This window comes from Cydia strobilella, chromosome 23 (genome assembly GCF_947568885.1).
Source record: "Cydia strobilella chromosome 23, ilCydStro3.1, whole genome shotgun sequence".
NCBI lineage: Eukaryota > Metazoa > Arthropoda > Insecta > Lepidoptera > Tortricidae > Cydia > Cydia strobilella.
In genome coordinates, this window is record NC_086063.1 from 951,756 (window position 1) to 970,286 (window position 18,531).

An 18,531-nucleotide genomic window follows, 5' to 3' on the forward strand; every position below is an offset into this window, starting at 1 on the left:
AACGGGACCCTATTACTAAGACTCCGCTGTCCGTCTGTCACCAGGCTGTATCTCATGAACCGTGATAGATAGACAGTTGAAATTTTCACAGATGATGTATTTCTGTTGCCGCTATAACAACAAATACTAAAAAGTAAGGAACCCTCGGTGCGCGAGTCCGACTCGCACTTGGCCGGTTTTTATTTATTATACAATACTTAGTTCTTGTAGTACGGGGGTGGTTACGGGGTGATTTTGGGGTTGAAAATTATTATATATCCTTCCCCATAACAAAAAGTATCTACATACCAAATTTCAACTAAATCGGTTCAGCGGTTATTAATTCCCCATACAAAATTCCACCCCCCTAGGGACCATAAATATCAAGTTTTTTTAATTTTTCTGTTGTTTGTGTACTAAGACTATCTTACATACCAAATTTTAGCTTCCTAGGATTTCAGGAAATACCCAGGTTTTGATGATCATCAGTGAGTGAATGAGTGACGAAATCGGGGTTTTTCACATATGAATAAAATCTAAAGTATAAGAGCTATGTAATTAAAAATTTTTATGGTTTAAGTCCACTAATGACATTATATCCCAAGAAATTTGTTTCTGGTATAATTCAAACGCACGTTATGAGGGTTCAAAAACACGACGAAGCGCTTCGAGAAAAGGTAGGTAGGTAGCGCCCTTGCGCTTCGCTTTGCTCGTCTTGGCGGGGGCACTGCCGTGCCCCCAAATTAAAACTCGTCTCTCCATTAAACCAAAGATAGATATAACTCCGTAATAGATGGATACAGTCTAAGGAAAAAACGTGCCTTGAAAATCAAGAAAATTTGATTCTCGTTCAGAGGGCGCTACTAGTTTTGGCCTACAGTCGTATAGATGGCGTTGACGGTTTCGTTTGTTATTTAACAATTTTAACGCATATCAGTGAAAGAACATGGGTCAAAATCATAAAAATAATTAATGCAAATGCAAATAAAAAAAATCATTTATCTATATTTAAATGCATTCTAGTCATTCTATCGTATTTTTATAAATCTTCATTTTTAGTTTTAAAGTGTGTCGACAGATGGCAGTGAATTTACTGGGGTTACTAAATTTACTATGACAGTACCGCTCTAGTATAAGTTACACTATGATTAAACTCTTAGTTAGAACTTTGAAGTTTGAACGACGTCGAAGTCGAAAATGTCGTTTTCAAAAATTAATAACAAAACGCAAGAAAAACTTTGTTTTTATTATACACAAAATAGTTATCATAATCTAGTGTACATTTTATGATATTAAGTCGTTCGCTAGTTTGCTGTCGGTACAGCGACATCTAGCGACGAATTTGGATAACAACGCGCTTAACCTTCGTATGCGACAATGAGGATATAATAAGATAGAACGGTACTGTCATAGTAAATTTTGTAACCACTGTAAATTCACTGCCATCTATCGACACACTTTAAAACTAAAAATGAAGATTTATAAAAATACGATAAAATGTATTTAAACATGGATAAATGTTTTTTTTTATTTGCATTAATTATTTTTATATGATTTTGACCCATGTTCATTCACTGATATGCGTTAAAATTATAATTAACAAACGAAGCTGTCAACGCCCTCTATACGAGAGTAGGCCAAAGGTAGTGGCGCCATCTGATCGAAAATCAAATTTTCGCGATTTTCGAGGCATGTTTTTTCCTTAGACTGTATCCATCTATTACGGAGTTATATCTATCTTCGGTATGCGGTCAGTCAAATTTGATCATTGAAAAAGTGACCTTGACATTTTTTAGGGTTCCGTAACTCAAAAGGAAAAAACGGAACCCTTATAGGATCACTCGTGCGTCCGTCTGTCTGTCTGTCCGTCTATCACAGCCTATTTTCTCCGAAACTACTGGACCAATTAAGTTGATATTTGGTACACATATGTAAGTTTGTGAGTTTGTGACCCAAAGATGGACACGAACGTAAACAAATTAATTTTACCCACGGGGGCCACTTTTAGGGGGTAAATGAGAAAATTAAAAAATAAAGTTTGTTAAACTATATCGTGTTACATATCAAATGAAAGAGCTCATTGTGAGAATCTCAAGTATATTTTTTTTTATAATTGTAAGATAAATAGTTTGGAAGTTATTCAAGAAAATAGGCAAAAAATGACCTTTCCCCTCCCTTTATCTCCGAAACTACTAGGTCAAAAATTGGAAAAAAATACACAAAATAAATCTTTACCTATAGATCACCGAAAAACCTTTTAAAAATGTGCAGTGAAGCGTGAGTCGGACTTAATTACTTACTTAGTTTTTGATCCGACCCCTACGGGTTTTTTTAAAGACATTTCACATAAAAAATACATTGTTTAAATTGTGTTATGTACGGAACCCTTGGAACGCGAGTCCGACTCGCACTTGGCCGGTTTTTTTCTTCTTGATGGACTTGAGGGCGGTGTTGCCCGTAGCCAATGTCATGTAAAAGGGTAGGAACAAATGCTTTTAGAGCACGACGTTCTTTACAAATCAGTAGGAAAGTACAAATTTATAAGCAATACGAATATCATCGCTTAAATCGAAGTTCACACAAATTTTAGATTTCAAATATTTCAATAGCGCGATTTTAAAATGTTTGTTTAGTTTCAAAATTTACACTATACCATATTATCTTTTTTATTTTTTATGATACCTAAGCGATATAATTATTTTATTTGACACGTCACTAAATAAGCTAGGATTTTTTATTTTAATTTGCCGCTTTTGACCGCTACTGACAGAAATGGCTTGACAGGCTTATAATATATAGTATAGATTTAGCTATCTATGGTTAATTTAATTATTACTCTATGGCAATATTGTAACTGTAGCAACGCTCACAAATGTGACAATAAAGCCCGAAAAACATTATTAAAACGTGACACGACGCCACCCGACGCGACGAGCTTTAATAATGTGTTTCGGCTATAACTCGACCCGACCCGACTGACTCGAATTCGCGTTTACGAATCGCCTCAAACAGGTCAAACCTAATAGGTAGTACACTATACGCTTTCAATCTGGACCGTCATAGCAACTCGGTTTGATCAACCCGGGTTGAAACCGGTTTACACAGAAAGTCGAACCGTTCAGGCCGGTTTGCAATATTTACGGGTTGGCACATCTCTAACTCACACTTGGCCGGTTTTTATATTACGACGTCAAAAAAGCATCGTAAACCAAAAACTTTTCACGTTTAATGTGATTCTTTTATTTCACGTAAATGTATGTCTCCGCACAACTAGTATATTCTGTGGAGTAACATCGTTCGCTAGTTTCCCGGTGGTACAGTGACATCTAGCGGGCCATTGGTACAAGAGATTTATTAGATGACTGGCGACCCGCCCCGGCTTCACACGGGTTATTCAACCAATTTACACAAACCCTTAACAAATTATACGCTTAAAACCTTCCTCAAGAATCACTAAGTGAAAACCGTATGAAAATCCGTTCAGTAAACTATTCATCTTATACGGAGTTACATATATTCTAAGAACAAATTAAATTATTTTCTATGAAAATATTTTAATTTGTGTTTTTTCAAGTAGAAATACTATTTAAACTATAAGCTGAATTATTTTCAGTTCGGAGTTACATATGTCTTTGGTTTAGCTGTGCGAGGCAAGGAGACATGTTAAATTAAAACTATATATATAAATTGATAATATAGTATATTACGTTTGTTTATAATAATGCGGTGCTGTTTCTATCAGCCAGTCTTTGTTTATCGTCATCATATCGCGCATGTATGTCTTGTCACCCGTGCTCTGGACGCTCGCAAACACCACCCTGGAGACAATTAAGTTTTTTTGTGAGAAAAATCACCCTTTCACCTCAGCAGCTCGAGGTTTTAGATTTAGATTTATTTATTTCAGGATAAAAATTACACTATAAATTTGCATCAATGTCAAAATTATGCTTATTTTCTTATCATGATCGTCAAACATTACATACTAAAAAATACAAAATAAATTAAAATAATTTTCTCTCCCAATAAGGATCGGCATATAAGTATGTATAAACAAAAACATGTCAAAAATTGATGTCAATCATAGCAATTTAGAATCATCATTAAATGTCAAACAAAAATAAAATATCACAAAAAAAGTAAATGTCATTTTTAAAATACAGTAAATCATTTGAATCATAAATAAAATTACATATATCATTACAAATACTAGTACTTTAATATAAACTTTTACTACTACTTTTTTCTTTCTTTTTTTTACTTTTTTTTATAAACTTTTTTATAATATTAGTGCTTTGATGTTTAAAAACAGTGAGCAAAATGCGTTTTTGCTTACTGGGTGAGACAAAATGACATTCAAGTGACCTTATTTGAATATCATTTCAACATGCCGGGGCCTATGCATCGCTTTTTATAAGTGAAAGAATAACTATGAAAACCAGTTGCAAACCCAATGTAGGGATAGAAAAAAAAACTAGCTTTAATCTAAAATAGGCCCTTGTGGCATTGTACCAAGGATGCTGGCGGCATTACCTCGGTGTATCGCAATGGTGATACGTTGTGCGAGGAAGCCGCCAGCTCTTCGGTCACCAGTTACGTCAACCAGACGCTTCGCGATTTCTGCAAACAACTTGTGCGCGCTGGGACCCCGTGGACCTAGAGTTTCAACTATAAATAGAACCATAGAGTTATATCTATCTTTGATAGAACGAAAGCATCCTTGGTACAATGCCTCAAGGGCCTATTTTAGATTTAAGCTAGTTATTTATTTATTTTACGTAGTAGCACTGTATATATCTTGTACATAAGTAGATATTTCCATGTATAGAAGATAATCCCCAACCCAATCGCAATAAAAATTTCGTTAGCGCGTTGTAGAAATCGCCGCGCCCGGTACAGCGCCATCTAACGTTATATTTGGTAAACATATTTGTATAAAAGTACAGGAAGTATGGTCACAGCACTCACCACGACGGCTGCTGCACTCTGAACAGACAGCTGTCTGGGCTGATGTGTAATATAGCGCCTCTGACGCCTCTGTATGTAGAGTCTGTGCTTAGATGGGCCGCTTGAGGGAAGAATCCGGATAGCACGCATTTCATTATTCTTTGACATTTCGCTGGGAAGAAAAAACAATTAGTATTAATGCAGTAAAAAAAAACATTTATCCATACATAAATAGTTTTTTTGATATTTTTACTTTCAGTTTTAATCGTGTGTCGATAGATGGCAGTGAATTTACTGTGGCTACAAAATTTACTATGACAGTACCGCTCTATCCTATTATAATATATCATATAGTAACTTATACTAGAGCGGTACTGTCATAGTAAATTTTGTAACCCCAGTAAATTCACTGCCATCTGTCGACACACTTTAAAACTAAAAATGAAGATTTATAAAAATACGATAGAATGTATTTAAATATAGATAAATGATTTTTTTTATTTGCATTAATTATTTTTATGATTTTGACCCATGTTCTTTCACTGATATGCGTTAAAATTGTTAAATAACAAACGAAACCGTCAACGCCATCTATACGACTGTAGGCCAAAACTAGTAGCGCCCTCTGAACGAGAATCAAATTTTCTTGATTTTCGAGGCACGTTTTTTCCATAGACTGTATCCATCTATTACGGAGTTATATATATCTTTGTAATATATCCTCTTTGATAAATCTAACATTTTTAAAGTACGTATTTTACAGTATTTTATTACATTACTGTAATCGACAATAATAAGTATTCAATTAAAATAACGAAACAACTACGCCGCAGTACGTAACGCCCACCCGTCGTGACCGCTACACACTCAGGCACTGTTAGTGCTTGAAAATGGAGACCTAGGCTCTCCGAAACATGTCGCGCGAGTGACTAAAAACACGTGAGTGAAACCGCTAAGTTAGTTAAGTTAATATGTCTCACGATAGTTTAAATTCGATTAAATTCGATTGAACGAAACAACTACATACCTGTTCCTAAGTCTGGTCCTTCGAACGTTTTATTTTCAATTCCAAACTTTTTCTTTATTATATTTTCCAAGCTGTCTCTAATATCGCACGCCTGAAAATATATAAACAATAAAATATTAATCAGTTTTTTGTCAAAAAATGCATTTTTGATACAAGCTTTTATCGCTGACTGTATTTTTCTTTTAGCAGGCAGACAATTAGCGGTGGCAGCATGGTTGCATTTTTATCGTGTGTCACTATACTTGTTACTTTCGCTTTACATATTTGTTAGAACGTGACAGGCATGGTGACAGGCGATAAAAATGCGACCGTGCTTAGCCCGTAGATTTCGTTGTTTTATCACAGAGTTTCTATGGCCACCTCCTCTGTCCATCATCAGATCAGCTCGATGGTACCGTTATATTGCATTGTCATTTGTCACCCATTACATATGGTAGGCCGAAGATTTTTACATTACTGCCTTAGGTGTGTAGGTAATCTATACTAATACTAGCTTTTGCCCGCGACTTCGTCTGCGTGGAATTAGTAATTTGGGTACCTTAATTCTTAAACAAATCTGCTTTTTAATCCATCCTTTTTTCACCCCCAAATTGACATTTTTACCCCATTTTTAAGGGATGATTTCGGGGATAAAAGTTATTCTATATCCTTTCCCAAAGCTCAAACTATCCCCATACCAAGTTTCATCTAAATCGGTTCAGCGGTTATTGATTCCCCATACAAATTTCCACCCCCCTTTTCACCCCCTTGAGGGGTGAGTTCTGGGATAAAAAGTATCCTATGTCCTTCCCCGGGACTGAAACTATCTGTATACCAAATTTCAACTAAATCGGTTCAGCGGTTTAAGTGTGAATCCCAGAAATCATCCTTTAAGGGGGTGAAAAGGGGGGTTGAAGTTTGTATGGGAAATCGACAAAAAGCAGATTGGATAAAAAATAAGTTACCCAAATTACTAACTCCACGCAGACGAAGTCGCGGGCAAAAGCTAGCATACTATAATCTGTAAGCGAGTTTTTAAACCGACTAAGAAAGGAGAACGATGTTTTTCTTACCTTCTCCATAACGCGATGGTTGACATACATCTTTTGACACCATTCTCTGCACGCCTTTTTCGATCGTTTCTCGTCTTTTACCGAATTCTTCACTTTCATGTACGAATCGAAAACGTTTAAGTACATTATTATATCGCCTTCGGCTACCTGAAATAGCGGACAATAAAATCGATTATTGAATAAGCAAATTAAATTGATTAATTATTTATTTATTTAAGTATTTTTAGTTACTCGCGCGACATGTTTCGGAGAGCCTAGGTCACCATTTTTAAGCACTAACAGTGCCTGAGTGACGTCCGTGACGCCCGCCCATCCTCACCGCTACTCACTCAGGCACTGTTAGTGCTTGAAAATGGAGACCTAGGCTCTCCGAAACATGTCGCGCGAGTGACTAAAAACACGTGAGTGAAACCGCTAAGTTAGCTAAGTTAGTATGTCTCACGATAGTTTAAATTCGATTATTATTTAAGTACGTATTTTCTCTGATCGAGTCGATTTTAACAATCGATTTAATCGAATAGGTAGCTGTGTTGCGTATATACAAATCTCTGTAAGGTAGATGTAAGTATAATCTGAGAAGTGCACGCTTAAAAAAATAATTCATCTCTATGGTAATTGCTCAAAGGTTGACTGGAAGAGATGCCTTACAGGGATTTGTCCACCTTTGTAAGTATAGATTAGATTAGATATTTATTCTCATAATATGAAATTACATTATAAATTATGCTAGACTAATCTACATGAATTTATATTATGATCGTCATGACTAGGTATTTACATAATATTATTTAATAAAACTCGTATAGCGGTTTAACGGCTATGTATGATGAAACCTCGTGAACGTCAGCTGCCGCTCCGTTGGTGGATTGAGGAATGGCAGCCACCGAAACGCGTAACACGGTCTTTCCACCGCGATACAACCGGCTGACGATTTGTTTTATTAACAATAGCATCTAAACTATCATCTAACAAAGTATCAAGCGGCAGTCGATGACTAAATTTTTTTATAGACTTTATTTGCTGCCATTCCTCAACCCACCAACGGAGCGGCAGCTGACGTTCACGGGGGTTCATCATACATAGCTGTTAACCACTATACGAGTTTTCGCCCGGGAGGCGATTGGTCATGGAAATCTGTTCCTGGCCCGCGGTCTAAAATTACCTATTCGCACGTGTATCGTCCAACGTTTTACAGTACATAATATGGCCCTTTAAATTTTAGACATATGCACGAAAAGTGCTCTTTACGCACAAGTTCGAAAAAGTTGCACCATATGTACTGTAAAAGTGTTTACATAGGCACATACATAAATGTGTAGATAAATACGCACCTCAAAGTTATTTCTTCTAGACATTCTAGCTGCAATATTGTCTTTGCCCGTCGCACTCTTCGTGAACACACCTTCTACTTGAAGCATGCTAGCGACCGACAATGCCTCCTCTACGCAGCCGTATTCACCTGAAAAAGGTTGACAAGTAAATTGATTAAAACCCGGCCGAGTACCCGGACCCGACCCGGACCCGGACCCGGACCCGGACCCGGTTAAGTGCGAGTCGGACTCGCGCTCCAAGGGTTCCATACCGTCCGTGGTCTTCATCATCAGTAGCCTTACCACGAGTTTGACATTGATATATTCGCTATCGCGTGCTTACTGTTTATGCATCTCGCTCGTACTGGCATATTAGTGTACAAAGTAAGTTATTAAGACGCTAGCGAATATTTAGTGTCAAACTCGTGGTTAGGCTACAGTTGCGCTACATCAAATTGGTGGTTTTTGGGAGGAAATGCTTGAGTTACTTTAGAAAACACCGAAATCACCATACACATGCCTTTAAAAATTGAGGAGTTCCCTCAATTCCTCACGGATTTCATCATCAGATCAAAACCAGAAATGTTACGAAAACACCTTGGAGGTAACTTCTTTCAAACAGAAAAAGAATTGTTCAAGTCGGACCACGGGTCTCGGAGTAATCGCTGAACATTCTTCATTAAAAAAATCATCATCACTATCATCAAAACAATCATCATCATCAGGTCCACTTCATCAAATTGGTCATTTTCGAGAGAAAATGCTCAAGTTGCTTATGAAATCACTCAAATCACTTCATTTCATTTTCAATTCATTTCATTTTCATTTTCATTTCATTTTCAATGGTAACTCCGCCATATTCTCTCCTAGCGAGGGTGTCAGGTTTCAATCTTTGTCTATTGATTTTGTAACTTAACGCTGTTACAGTGGCTAACTTATCGTTGTTACAGTGGGTAACTTACCGTTGTTACAGTGGGTAACTTACCGCTATTACACAGCACCTTAGCGCACATGGGTCGTAATGGTAACTCCGCCATATTCTCTCCTAGCGAGGGTGTCAGGTTTCAATCTTTGTCTATTGATTTTGTAACTTACCGCTGTTACAGTGGCTAACTTATCGTTGTTACAGTGGGTAACTTACCGCTATTACACAGCACCTTAGCGCACATGGGTCGTAATGGTAACTCCGCCATATTTTCTCCTAGCGAGGGTGTCAGGTTTCAATCTTTGTCTATTGATTTTGTAACTTACCGCTGTTACAGTGGCTAACTTATCGTTGTTACAGTGGGTAACTTACCGCTATTACACAGCATCTTAGCGCACATGGGTCGTAATGGTAACTCCGCCATATTCTCTCCTAGCGAGGGTGTCAGGTTTCCATCTTTGTCTATTGATTTTGTAACTTACCGCTGTTACAGTTGGTAACTTACCGCTGTTACACAGCAATTTATCGCACATGCGTCTTAATTGTAACACTGCCAGTGAAGGAGTCAGGTTTCCATCTTTGTCTATTGATTTTGTAACTTACCGCTGTTACAGTGGCTAACTTATCGTTGTTACAGTGGCTAACTTATCGTTGTTACAGTGGGTAACTTACCGCTATTACACAGCATCTTAGCGCACATGGGTCGTAAAGGTAACTCCGCCATATTCTCTCCTAGCGAGGGTGTCAGGTTTCCATCTTTGTCTATCGCTTTCAAAGCGTATAGTGTCTCTAGGCCGGAGAGGAGACTTTTAGCTGGCGGCGGCGTTGGGAATGTGAACCTTAAGCCAAAGTTATACGGTTAGAAACATAGACATAGTATATACAAGTAGTTATAGACGCGAAACCAAGCGACCGGGGGTAAGAGAAAGAATACTCATAGAAAATTTGGGCAGAATAGGATTTTTTCTCTTTCACTCTTATAAATTTCGGTATTTCGCCATCGCCTCCTACCATAGATTAACTTATACTAGAGCGGTACTGTCATAGTAAATTTTGTAACCCCAGTAAATTCACTGCCATCTGTCGACACACTTTAAAACTAAAAATGAAGATTTATAAAAATACGTTAAAATTAATTTAAATATGGGTAAATGATTTTTTTTATTTGCATTAATTATTTTTATGATTTTAACCCATGTTCTTTCATTTATATGCGTTAAAATTGTTAAATAACAAACGAAACCGTCAACGCCATCCATACGACAGTAGGCCAAAGCTAGTAGCGCCCTCTGATCGAGAATCAAATTTTCTTGATTTTCGAGGCACGTTTTTTCCTCAGACTGTATCCATCTATTACGGAGTTATATCTATCTTTGCTCCTACCTATGATGCCACCCGGTCGGTGATAAGGACAAAGCATGGCACTATTTTCTCTTTCCTCTTATAGGAATTGCAATAAGACTATCTTTCTCTATCAAAAAGTGTCAGGCCCTTGGTTAGAAATCATATAATCTAACACAAATATGCCATTCTCAATCAAAAGGGTACTTATTGTCGGTTATCAATAAGGCGCTATTTCAATATAGCTTCAATTTTAAATCAACCTTATTGACAAGCGACAATGTGGTACCTTTTGGTTGAAAATGTCACAAATAAATTCAATCCTGATAGCGGTGCCAGAGGGCCTACTCCGAACACCGAAGTTTGCAAATTGCGGGCATCTTTCTCTTGTACTCCACTTAAAGCGTAACTAGAGTGACAGAGAAAGATGTCCGCAATTTGCGAACTTCGGTGATCGCGGTAGGCCCTATGAAACACTGACATGTCAATGTATGTACAGTATACCGGCCACTAATATATCACCCCAGAGAAATGGTACCCCACGTCCATACAAATTCACAGAAATTTGTATGCGGTGGGGTGGGGGGGGGGGGTATACCTGAGTAAATTATGTATGCCTAGTGCTTTAAGCTGCAACAGTACGGATGACAAGTCACTTCTCGATATCTCCGGCGGAACGCTGACAGATAGTCTGTCAAATTCCGCCTCTGTGTATAACCTGAAAGGAAAATAAAACAAAATTAATAGTGTATCGGAGTTATTGGGCGAGTTTTGAGTTTTTTGCGATCGATTCGAAGACCATAAGTTATGAATTCATTTTTAAAATAAAGAAAATGTTATAGACTAAATGAAATAAATAAGACTTTATGAAAGTACTAATTGTGTTTGGGGTTTTTAGAATCGTCTCGATGAGTATTAGTTGTCTGTGGAAAGAAACTAGTAGGTACTTGTTTTCACGAAAGCGATTGCCATCTGACCTTCCAACCCAGAGGGCGAACTAGGCCTCGTTAGGATCAGTCCGGTTTCCTCACGACGTGTTCCTTCACCGAAAAGCGACTGGTAAATATCAAATGATATTTCGTACAAGTTTCGAATAACTCATTGGTATAAGCCGGGGTTTGAACCCGCGACCACTTACTTACCACTATACTACCGAAGAGACCGCTACCGCTGGAGAGACGAAGTGCAGAAAGACTTCAGTGAACTCGGCGCCGTCGACTGGACAGAAACGGCTTTGGACCGAGTAGCGGCGGTCTTGGTGTCGGAGGCCAAGATCCACTTCGGGTCGTCGCGCCACAGCAGCAAGTAAGTACCTCCGGATTGAAAGTAGCACGCTGTTACCGCCAGGCCACCGCGCTTAACACAACCTACCTGTAACATTGTCCCCGCTGCGTGCGTCCCGCGCGGCCGGCGCGCTGCCGCGCGTTGTCGCGCGACGACGGACACACGCACAGACTCTCTACGCCGACCGACGGATCGAAGTAGGGCAGCTTGTGAAAACCGCAGTCGATCACTGAAATTATAGAGTAACTTATACTAGAGCGGTACTGTCATAGTAAATTTTGTAACCCCAGTAAATTCACTGCCATCTGTCGACACACTTTAAAACTAAAAATGAAGATTTATAAAAATACGATAGAATGTATTTAAATATAGATAAATGATTCTTTTTTTATTTGCATTAATTATTTTTATGATTTTGACCCATGTTCTTTCACTGATATGCGTTAAAATTGTTAGATAACAGACGAAACCGTCAACGCCATCTATACGACTGTAGGCCAAAACTAGTAGCGTCCTCTGAACGAGAATCAAATTATCTTGATTTTTGGGGCACGTTTTTTCCTTAGACTGTATCCATCTATTACGGAGTTATATCTATCTTTGCTGAAATTAAAAATCAAAATATATTTATTTTGCGAAAACAACACACGGCCCAATTTGAACGATGCTTCAAAGATGTCACAGCGGTACGATACGGATCTTTCAGTGTCAAAAGTGATGTTTTTGGTTGAAGAAAAGTGGCCGATAAAGCCCAAAGTCGTAAGGACAGGCATCCATACTAATATTATAAATGCGAAAGTCTGTCTGTCTGTCTTTCTGTCTGTGTGTTCCCTCTTCACGCTTAAACCGCTAAACCGATTTAGATGAAAATTAGCATAGAGATAGGTTGAGTCCCTGAGAAAGACATAGGATAGTTTTTATCCCGAAAATCATCCCTTAAGAAAGTAAAAAGCGAGGTGGAATTGAGATAATTAACGAAGTGCCTGCTAATTTGTGTGCATAATATGCTCAAAAGATTGCTATGAGATTTTTTCCAGGCGCTATTCTTACTCTAGCTGCGGTTACTAAGTCCACGCAGACGAAGTCGCGGGCAAAAGCTAGTTATACAATATTTGATTGGGAAAAGGATTATATAGCAAGAACTGTCATATTTGTAAACGTATTTAAAATTTGTCTAGCATAGTTTTTGTTGCTAAACATTTTGAAACAAAGAAAATACAACGAGTATAAGTTTGACATGAAAAACGTTTAGGTACCATTTTTATACGTGTAGACCAATTGTAGGGAAAAGTAACGCGCGTGTAAGCGCGTAAAAACGTAGGGAAATGTAACGTGCGCGTAAGCGCGTAACGCCGAAATGACCGTACACGCGCAGAAAAAAAACCGGCCAAGTGCGAATCGGACTCGCGCACGAAGGGTCCCGTACCATTACGGAAAAAAACAGCAAAAAAAATCACGTTTGTTGTATGGGAGCCCCATTTAAATATTTATATTATTCTGTTTTTAGCAATTGTTGTTATAGCGGCAACAGAAATACATCATCTGATGTGAAAATTTCAACTGTCTAGCTATCACGGTTCATGAGATACAGCCTGGAGACAGACGGACAGCGGAGTCTTAGTAATAGGGTCCCGTTTTTACCCTTTGGGTACGGAACCCTAAAAAACGAGTCTGTAAGTCTATATCCGCCCTGAGCTCTCTACAGTGTCTGCGCTCAAAGGGCGTTGTTTTCTAAATTCCACGCTAGATGTCGCTGTAACGGCAGGAAACTAGCCAACGATGAGTTGACACAGATTGTACATATTGAGCCTCTAATTTTTCAATGACGGTTTACTCATTAACAGCTAGATGGCGTCCTATGACGCAAAATAATTTTTGAAAGCGACGTCCTTTCTGATGCTCGCTGTTGTTTTTATATTAAAATAAACAATTAATAATAAAAGACATTTTTATACAAATTGACAAAGTCGCACTGTAGACTAGACTCATTAAGGATTACATGTTGTGAGTAATTAGACGATAAACACTCATGGACAAATTTATAGGAGCGCAAAAAAAAGTTTGGACATTCGTGTATCGCTCGGAGGCGTATAGGGAACTGCCTCATGACTCATGACTGGTCGACAGCCGAGGCTCGTTGCACACATATGCATGCTCTCGCGCACATTTTATTCACACATAGAAAACAACAGTGGTAAATAAGGTAAGTACCTACATTATTTTTATAATATAAAACTGAAATTGGAAGAGGCAGACCTCGGCGGACTTTCTCTGATCAGATCGGGGAAATCCTGAAGAAAGGCCAGGTCAAGAGCACCCTAAACCGGCGAGCGTGTATGAGGAATGTTATGAAAGTGAAGGAAGCGAAAGAGGTATGTCAGGATCGTAGCAAGTGGAAATCCGTGGTCTCTGCCTACCCCTCCGGGAACTAGAATATAAAACTGGAATTGGAAGAGGCAAACCTCGGCGGACTTTCTCTGATCAGATCGGGGAAATCCTGAAGAAAGGCCAGGGTCAAGAGCACCCTAAACCGGCGAGCGTGTATGAGGAATGTTATGAAAGTGAAGGAAGCGAAAGAGGTATGTCAGGATCGTAGCAAGTGGAAATCCGTGGTCTCTGCCTACCCCTCCGGGAAATAGAATATAAAACTGGAATTGGAAGAGGCAAACCTCGGCGGACTTTCTCTGATCAGATCGGGGAAATCCTGAAGAAAGGCCAGGGTCAAGAGCACCCTAAACCGGCGAGCGTGTATGAGGAATGTTATGAAAGTGAAGGAAGCGAAAGAGGTATGTCAGGATCGTAGCAAGTGGAAATCCGTGGTCTCTGCCTACCCCTCCGGGAAATAGAATATAAAACTGGAATTGGAAGAGGCAAACCTCGGCGGACTTTCTCTGATCAGATCGGGGAAATCCTGAAGAAAGGCCAGGGTCAAGAGTACCCTAAACCGGCGAGCGTGTATGAGGAATGTTATGAAAGTGAAGGAAGCGAAAGAGGTATGCCAGGATCGTAGCAGTGGAAATCCGTGGTCTCTGCCTACCCCTCCGGGAAATAGGCGTGATTATATGTATGTATGTAAACTGAAATGTTTTATGTTTCAGATTATTCATTTCAGGTCCAGTTTATTGCGTCGTCTACACACCTGTCTTTCTGAAACGCGCCCGTACCTGCATTCGGCAAAAGGGAGGCCATATTGAACATTTAATTTAATGTGAAATTGTTTTAGTTTTACCTATAACTTCTGCTGTTCCAATTTTTTTCTTCCGATACAATAAAATGATCCTCTCACGATACTGTGTACAGATATGCGTCAAAAAAACATCAATATTATTATTTTTTAGGGATAACTCACACGACCAAAATTTTCACTATACCAATTTTTTTTTTCCAAAAAAATACCTAATGTTATACCTAAGGCAGTTTCCCTGTATACCCTATACCAAAGAGGATATAATAGGATAGAGCGGTACTGTCATAGTAAATTTTGTAACCACAGTAAATTTATTGCCATCTATCGACACACTTTAAAACTAAAAACTTATAAAAATACGATAATATGTACTTAAATATGGATAAATGTTTTTTTTTATTTGCATTAATTGGTTTTATGATTTTCACCCATGATCACCATTTCAAACCGTCAACGCCATCTATACGAGAGTAGGCCAAATGTAGTGGCGCCATCTGATCGAGAATCAAATATTCGTCATTTTCGACGCACGCTTTTTCCTTATACTGTATCCATCTATTACGGAGTTATATTTATCTTTGCCTATACTTAAGGACTTCCCCATACTGTCCCACTTAAACAAAACACACTGTACACTGTATATTAAAATCGTCGAAAAGAACAAAAAAATTTTTTTATGGTTTATCAATCAGATATTAGCGAAATGGCGACTTTAGCGAGCATCAAAAAGGACGTCGCTTTCCAAAAAATTCTTCATTATATCAGAAGTGGCACGAAACACCACAAAAACAAATCTCACCTCCTACAGAACTAGTACAAACTCTGTACAACTATCGTTAGCTAGTTTCCCGTTGGTACAGCGCCATCTAACGGATTATTCTGAATTTATTGACCAAAAGACGATTGTTGCGACGAAGCTTTTAGCTTGAGCATAATCGCTTTCGTGCAGTCAAATTTCATTTTTGCTACAAGCTTGTATCGCTGACTGTACTTTTTTTCCACGGGCAACTAATACTCATCGAGACAATTTTAATAGCTCCAAACATAATTATAACATAATTAGTTTGCGTTGCGTATGGAGCGCAGCATATTAGGTGTGAAACTCGGGGATCGCATCCGGAACACCACGCTGCGCTCTAAAACCCAAATAATAGATGTAGCTCGGAAAGCGGACAAGTTAAAGTGGGACTGGGCTGGTCATGTCTGCCGCGTGCCGAATGACATGTGGGCCAAAATAACCACAGAGTGGGTGCCCCATGAGTCAAACCGGGGATCCGGCAGACCTCGTCGGCGATGGCGGGATAACTTGGACTCCTTTTTGAGCGACTGGCCAGATGTAGGAGGGGAGGCCTTTGCCCAGCAGTGGGACACAATAGGCTCGTAATAATAATAAAGTTACTTTATCACGGAGTTCCCACGGCCATCTCCTGTTAAAAATAGTACTGAAAGCACGCCAGAAGTCCGCCAGATTTCTGTCGCGGGGCGAGGTAATTTGAATCGGGCCGGGGCGGTGCGTGGCCGTTCCATATGATAATACTATTACTTATTCTGTGTGGTAAGTCTTACCATAGAGTAACTTATACTAGAGCGGTACTGTCATAGTAAATTTTGTAACCCCAGTAAATTCACTGCCATCTGTCGACACACTTTAAAACTAAAAATGAAGATTTATAAAAATACGATAAAATGTATTTAAATATGGATAAATGTTTTTTTTTTATTTGCATTAATTATTTTTATGATTTTGACCCATGTTCTTTCACTGATATGCGTTAAAATTGTTAAATAACAAACGAAACCGTCAACGCCATCTATACGACAGTAGGCCAAAGCTAGTAGCGCCCTCTGAACGAGAATCAAATTTTCTTGATTTTCGAGGCACGTTTTTTCCTCTTCTTGACGGACTCCTCTTCTGCACGATCTTTGCCCATACATAAGAACTTGACCGACGAATCATATTTAATGTTAATGTAATTAAGTAGTGTCACCCGTTGACCACGAACGCTGTAAAGAGTTCGAAACGTCGGGATGTATTATAAATTCAATATACGCGATATAATCCGTTTTCATAGTTTTATTTTATTTTATTTCATGAGTAACTATCGCGGTAACCGAAGACAATATTAAGTATAGTTATTTACGATACAAGTGCGGAAAAGAGGAAATTCGAAACGAGTGGCGATAAATTAAAACACGACCGCAGGGAGTGTTTTAAATCGACACGAGTTGCGAATTACCTATTCGCACGTGTACCGTACAACGTTTTACAGTACATATGGCCCTTTAAACTTTCGACATATGCACGAAATATGCTCCTTTACGCACTAGTGCGAGAAAGTAGCACCATAAGTACTGTAAATATAGTTTTAATGTATATAAGATTCCAAATTGTCCGAAATAATAGTTATTTGTTATGCAAGGCTGCAAAGTGGTTATTTGGCGTGAGTGTTGAAATTGAAAGCTGAGCGAGCGAAGGAATCTAAGATTTAAAAATTTAAAGTAATATTTAATTCATCGTGTTCGAAATTCAAATGACTTTTGCACGCTAGCGGATAAAATAGACTTTTGCACGCAGATTTCGCGCTATAAACTGAGGGTTTCCGAGCGAGTGAGGTGAAAATGAATTTTATTTTTTTATTTTATAGCAAGCATCAAAAAGGACGTCGCTTCAAAAAAAAAAATTAATAACGGAAGTAAGAAAACTGACCTCCTACAGAACTAGTACAATCTCTGTACAACCATCGTTAGCCAGTTTCCCGCTGGTACAGCGCCATCTCACGGATTATTTTATTTTTATTTTATTTAAAAGGCACACTAAGCAGACAACATTCAACATTGTTACAAAGAGTACATGAGTGGTAGGTATTACATAAGAATGCCATCCAAAGCAAGCATGCACAGCAAGAAAGAAATATAAGGAGCAAAAACTAAACTAAAATTATAAAAAAGTATCCTAAAACTACTCAAAATTACACTAAATTACAAATTACAACATTTCGCAAATACTTAATAATTACATGTCAAATTGCGTACTATTATGAGAAGTGTGATGATGGCCGAGAACCCTTAGAACCTGCCTCATAAATACTGCCTGCCGTGAGTCGAAAATGTCAATATCTTTGTGTTTAAATATATATTATTCTGAACTTATATATATTCTGAACTTATTAACCGAGCGATGAATCGATGGTGATGGCGGAGCGAGCATTAGAATCGTATTCCATCTGTCCAATATCTTGGTTCAATGTGTATTTGCGTCTCACGTTTTGCTTAATAAGAGAGTGAGACGCAAAGCATATTGGACAAAGAAATTGGACGGGTTGGAATACCACCCTTATATTACCGTCGGATATTAAAAGGCAATCCTATGTGAACAAAATGTTCTAAGACTGCATTTCAGTATCAAACGGCAGTATACACATAATTTGATTACGAGATACCTAGGTATAAGTAGGCATATTGACATATTTTCCGTAATTATG

General features: G+C 38.4%; 1 protein-coding gene across 1 annotated transcript in view; it reads right to left on the minus strand.

Moving 5' to 3' along the window:
• Nucleotides 1-3,666: 3,666 nt before the first annotated feature.
• LOC134751798 (probable ATP-dependent RNA helicase DHX35) overlaps nucleotides 3,667-18,531 on the minus strand; it is a 56,395-nt gene continuing 41,530 nt past the window's right edge. The window contains exons 9-16 of the mRNA XM_063687288.1: nucleotides 11,950-12,091; nucleotides 11,177-11,296; nucleotides 9,910-10,076; nucleotides 8,334-8,461; nucleotides 7,003-7,149; nucleotides 5,951-6,041; nucleotides 4,945-5,095; nucleotides 3,667-3,797 (exon numbers count right to left, since the gene is read on the minus strand). Of these exons, the coding sequence (XP_063543358.1) occupies nucleotides 3,683-3,797; nucleotides 4,945-5,095; nucleotides 5,951-6,041; nucleotides 7,003-7,149; nucleotides 8,334-8,461; nucleotides 9,910-10,076; nucleotides 11,177-11,296; nucleotides 11,950-12,091 (1,061 nt within the window). The 3' untranslated portion in view covers nucleotides 3,667-3,682. The remainder of the gene's footprint in view (nucleotides 3,798-4,944; nucleotides 5,096-5,950; nucleotides 6,042-7,002; nucleotides 7,150-8,333; nucleotides 8,462-9,909; nucleotides 10,077-11,176; nucleotides 11,297-11,949; nucleotides 12,092-18,531) is intronic.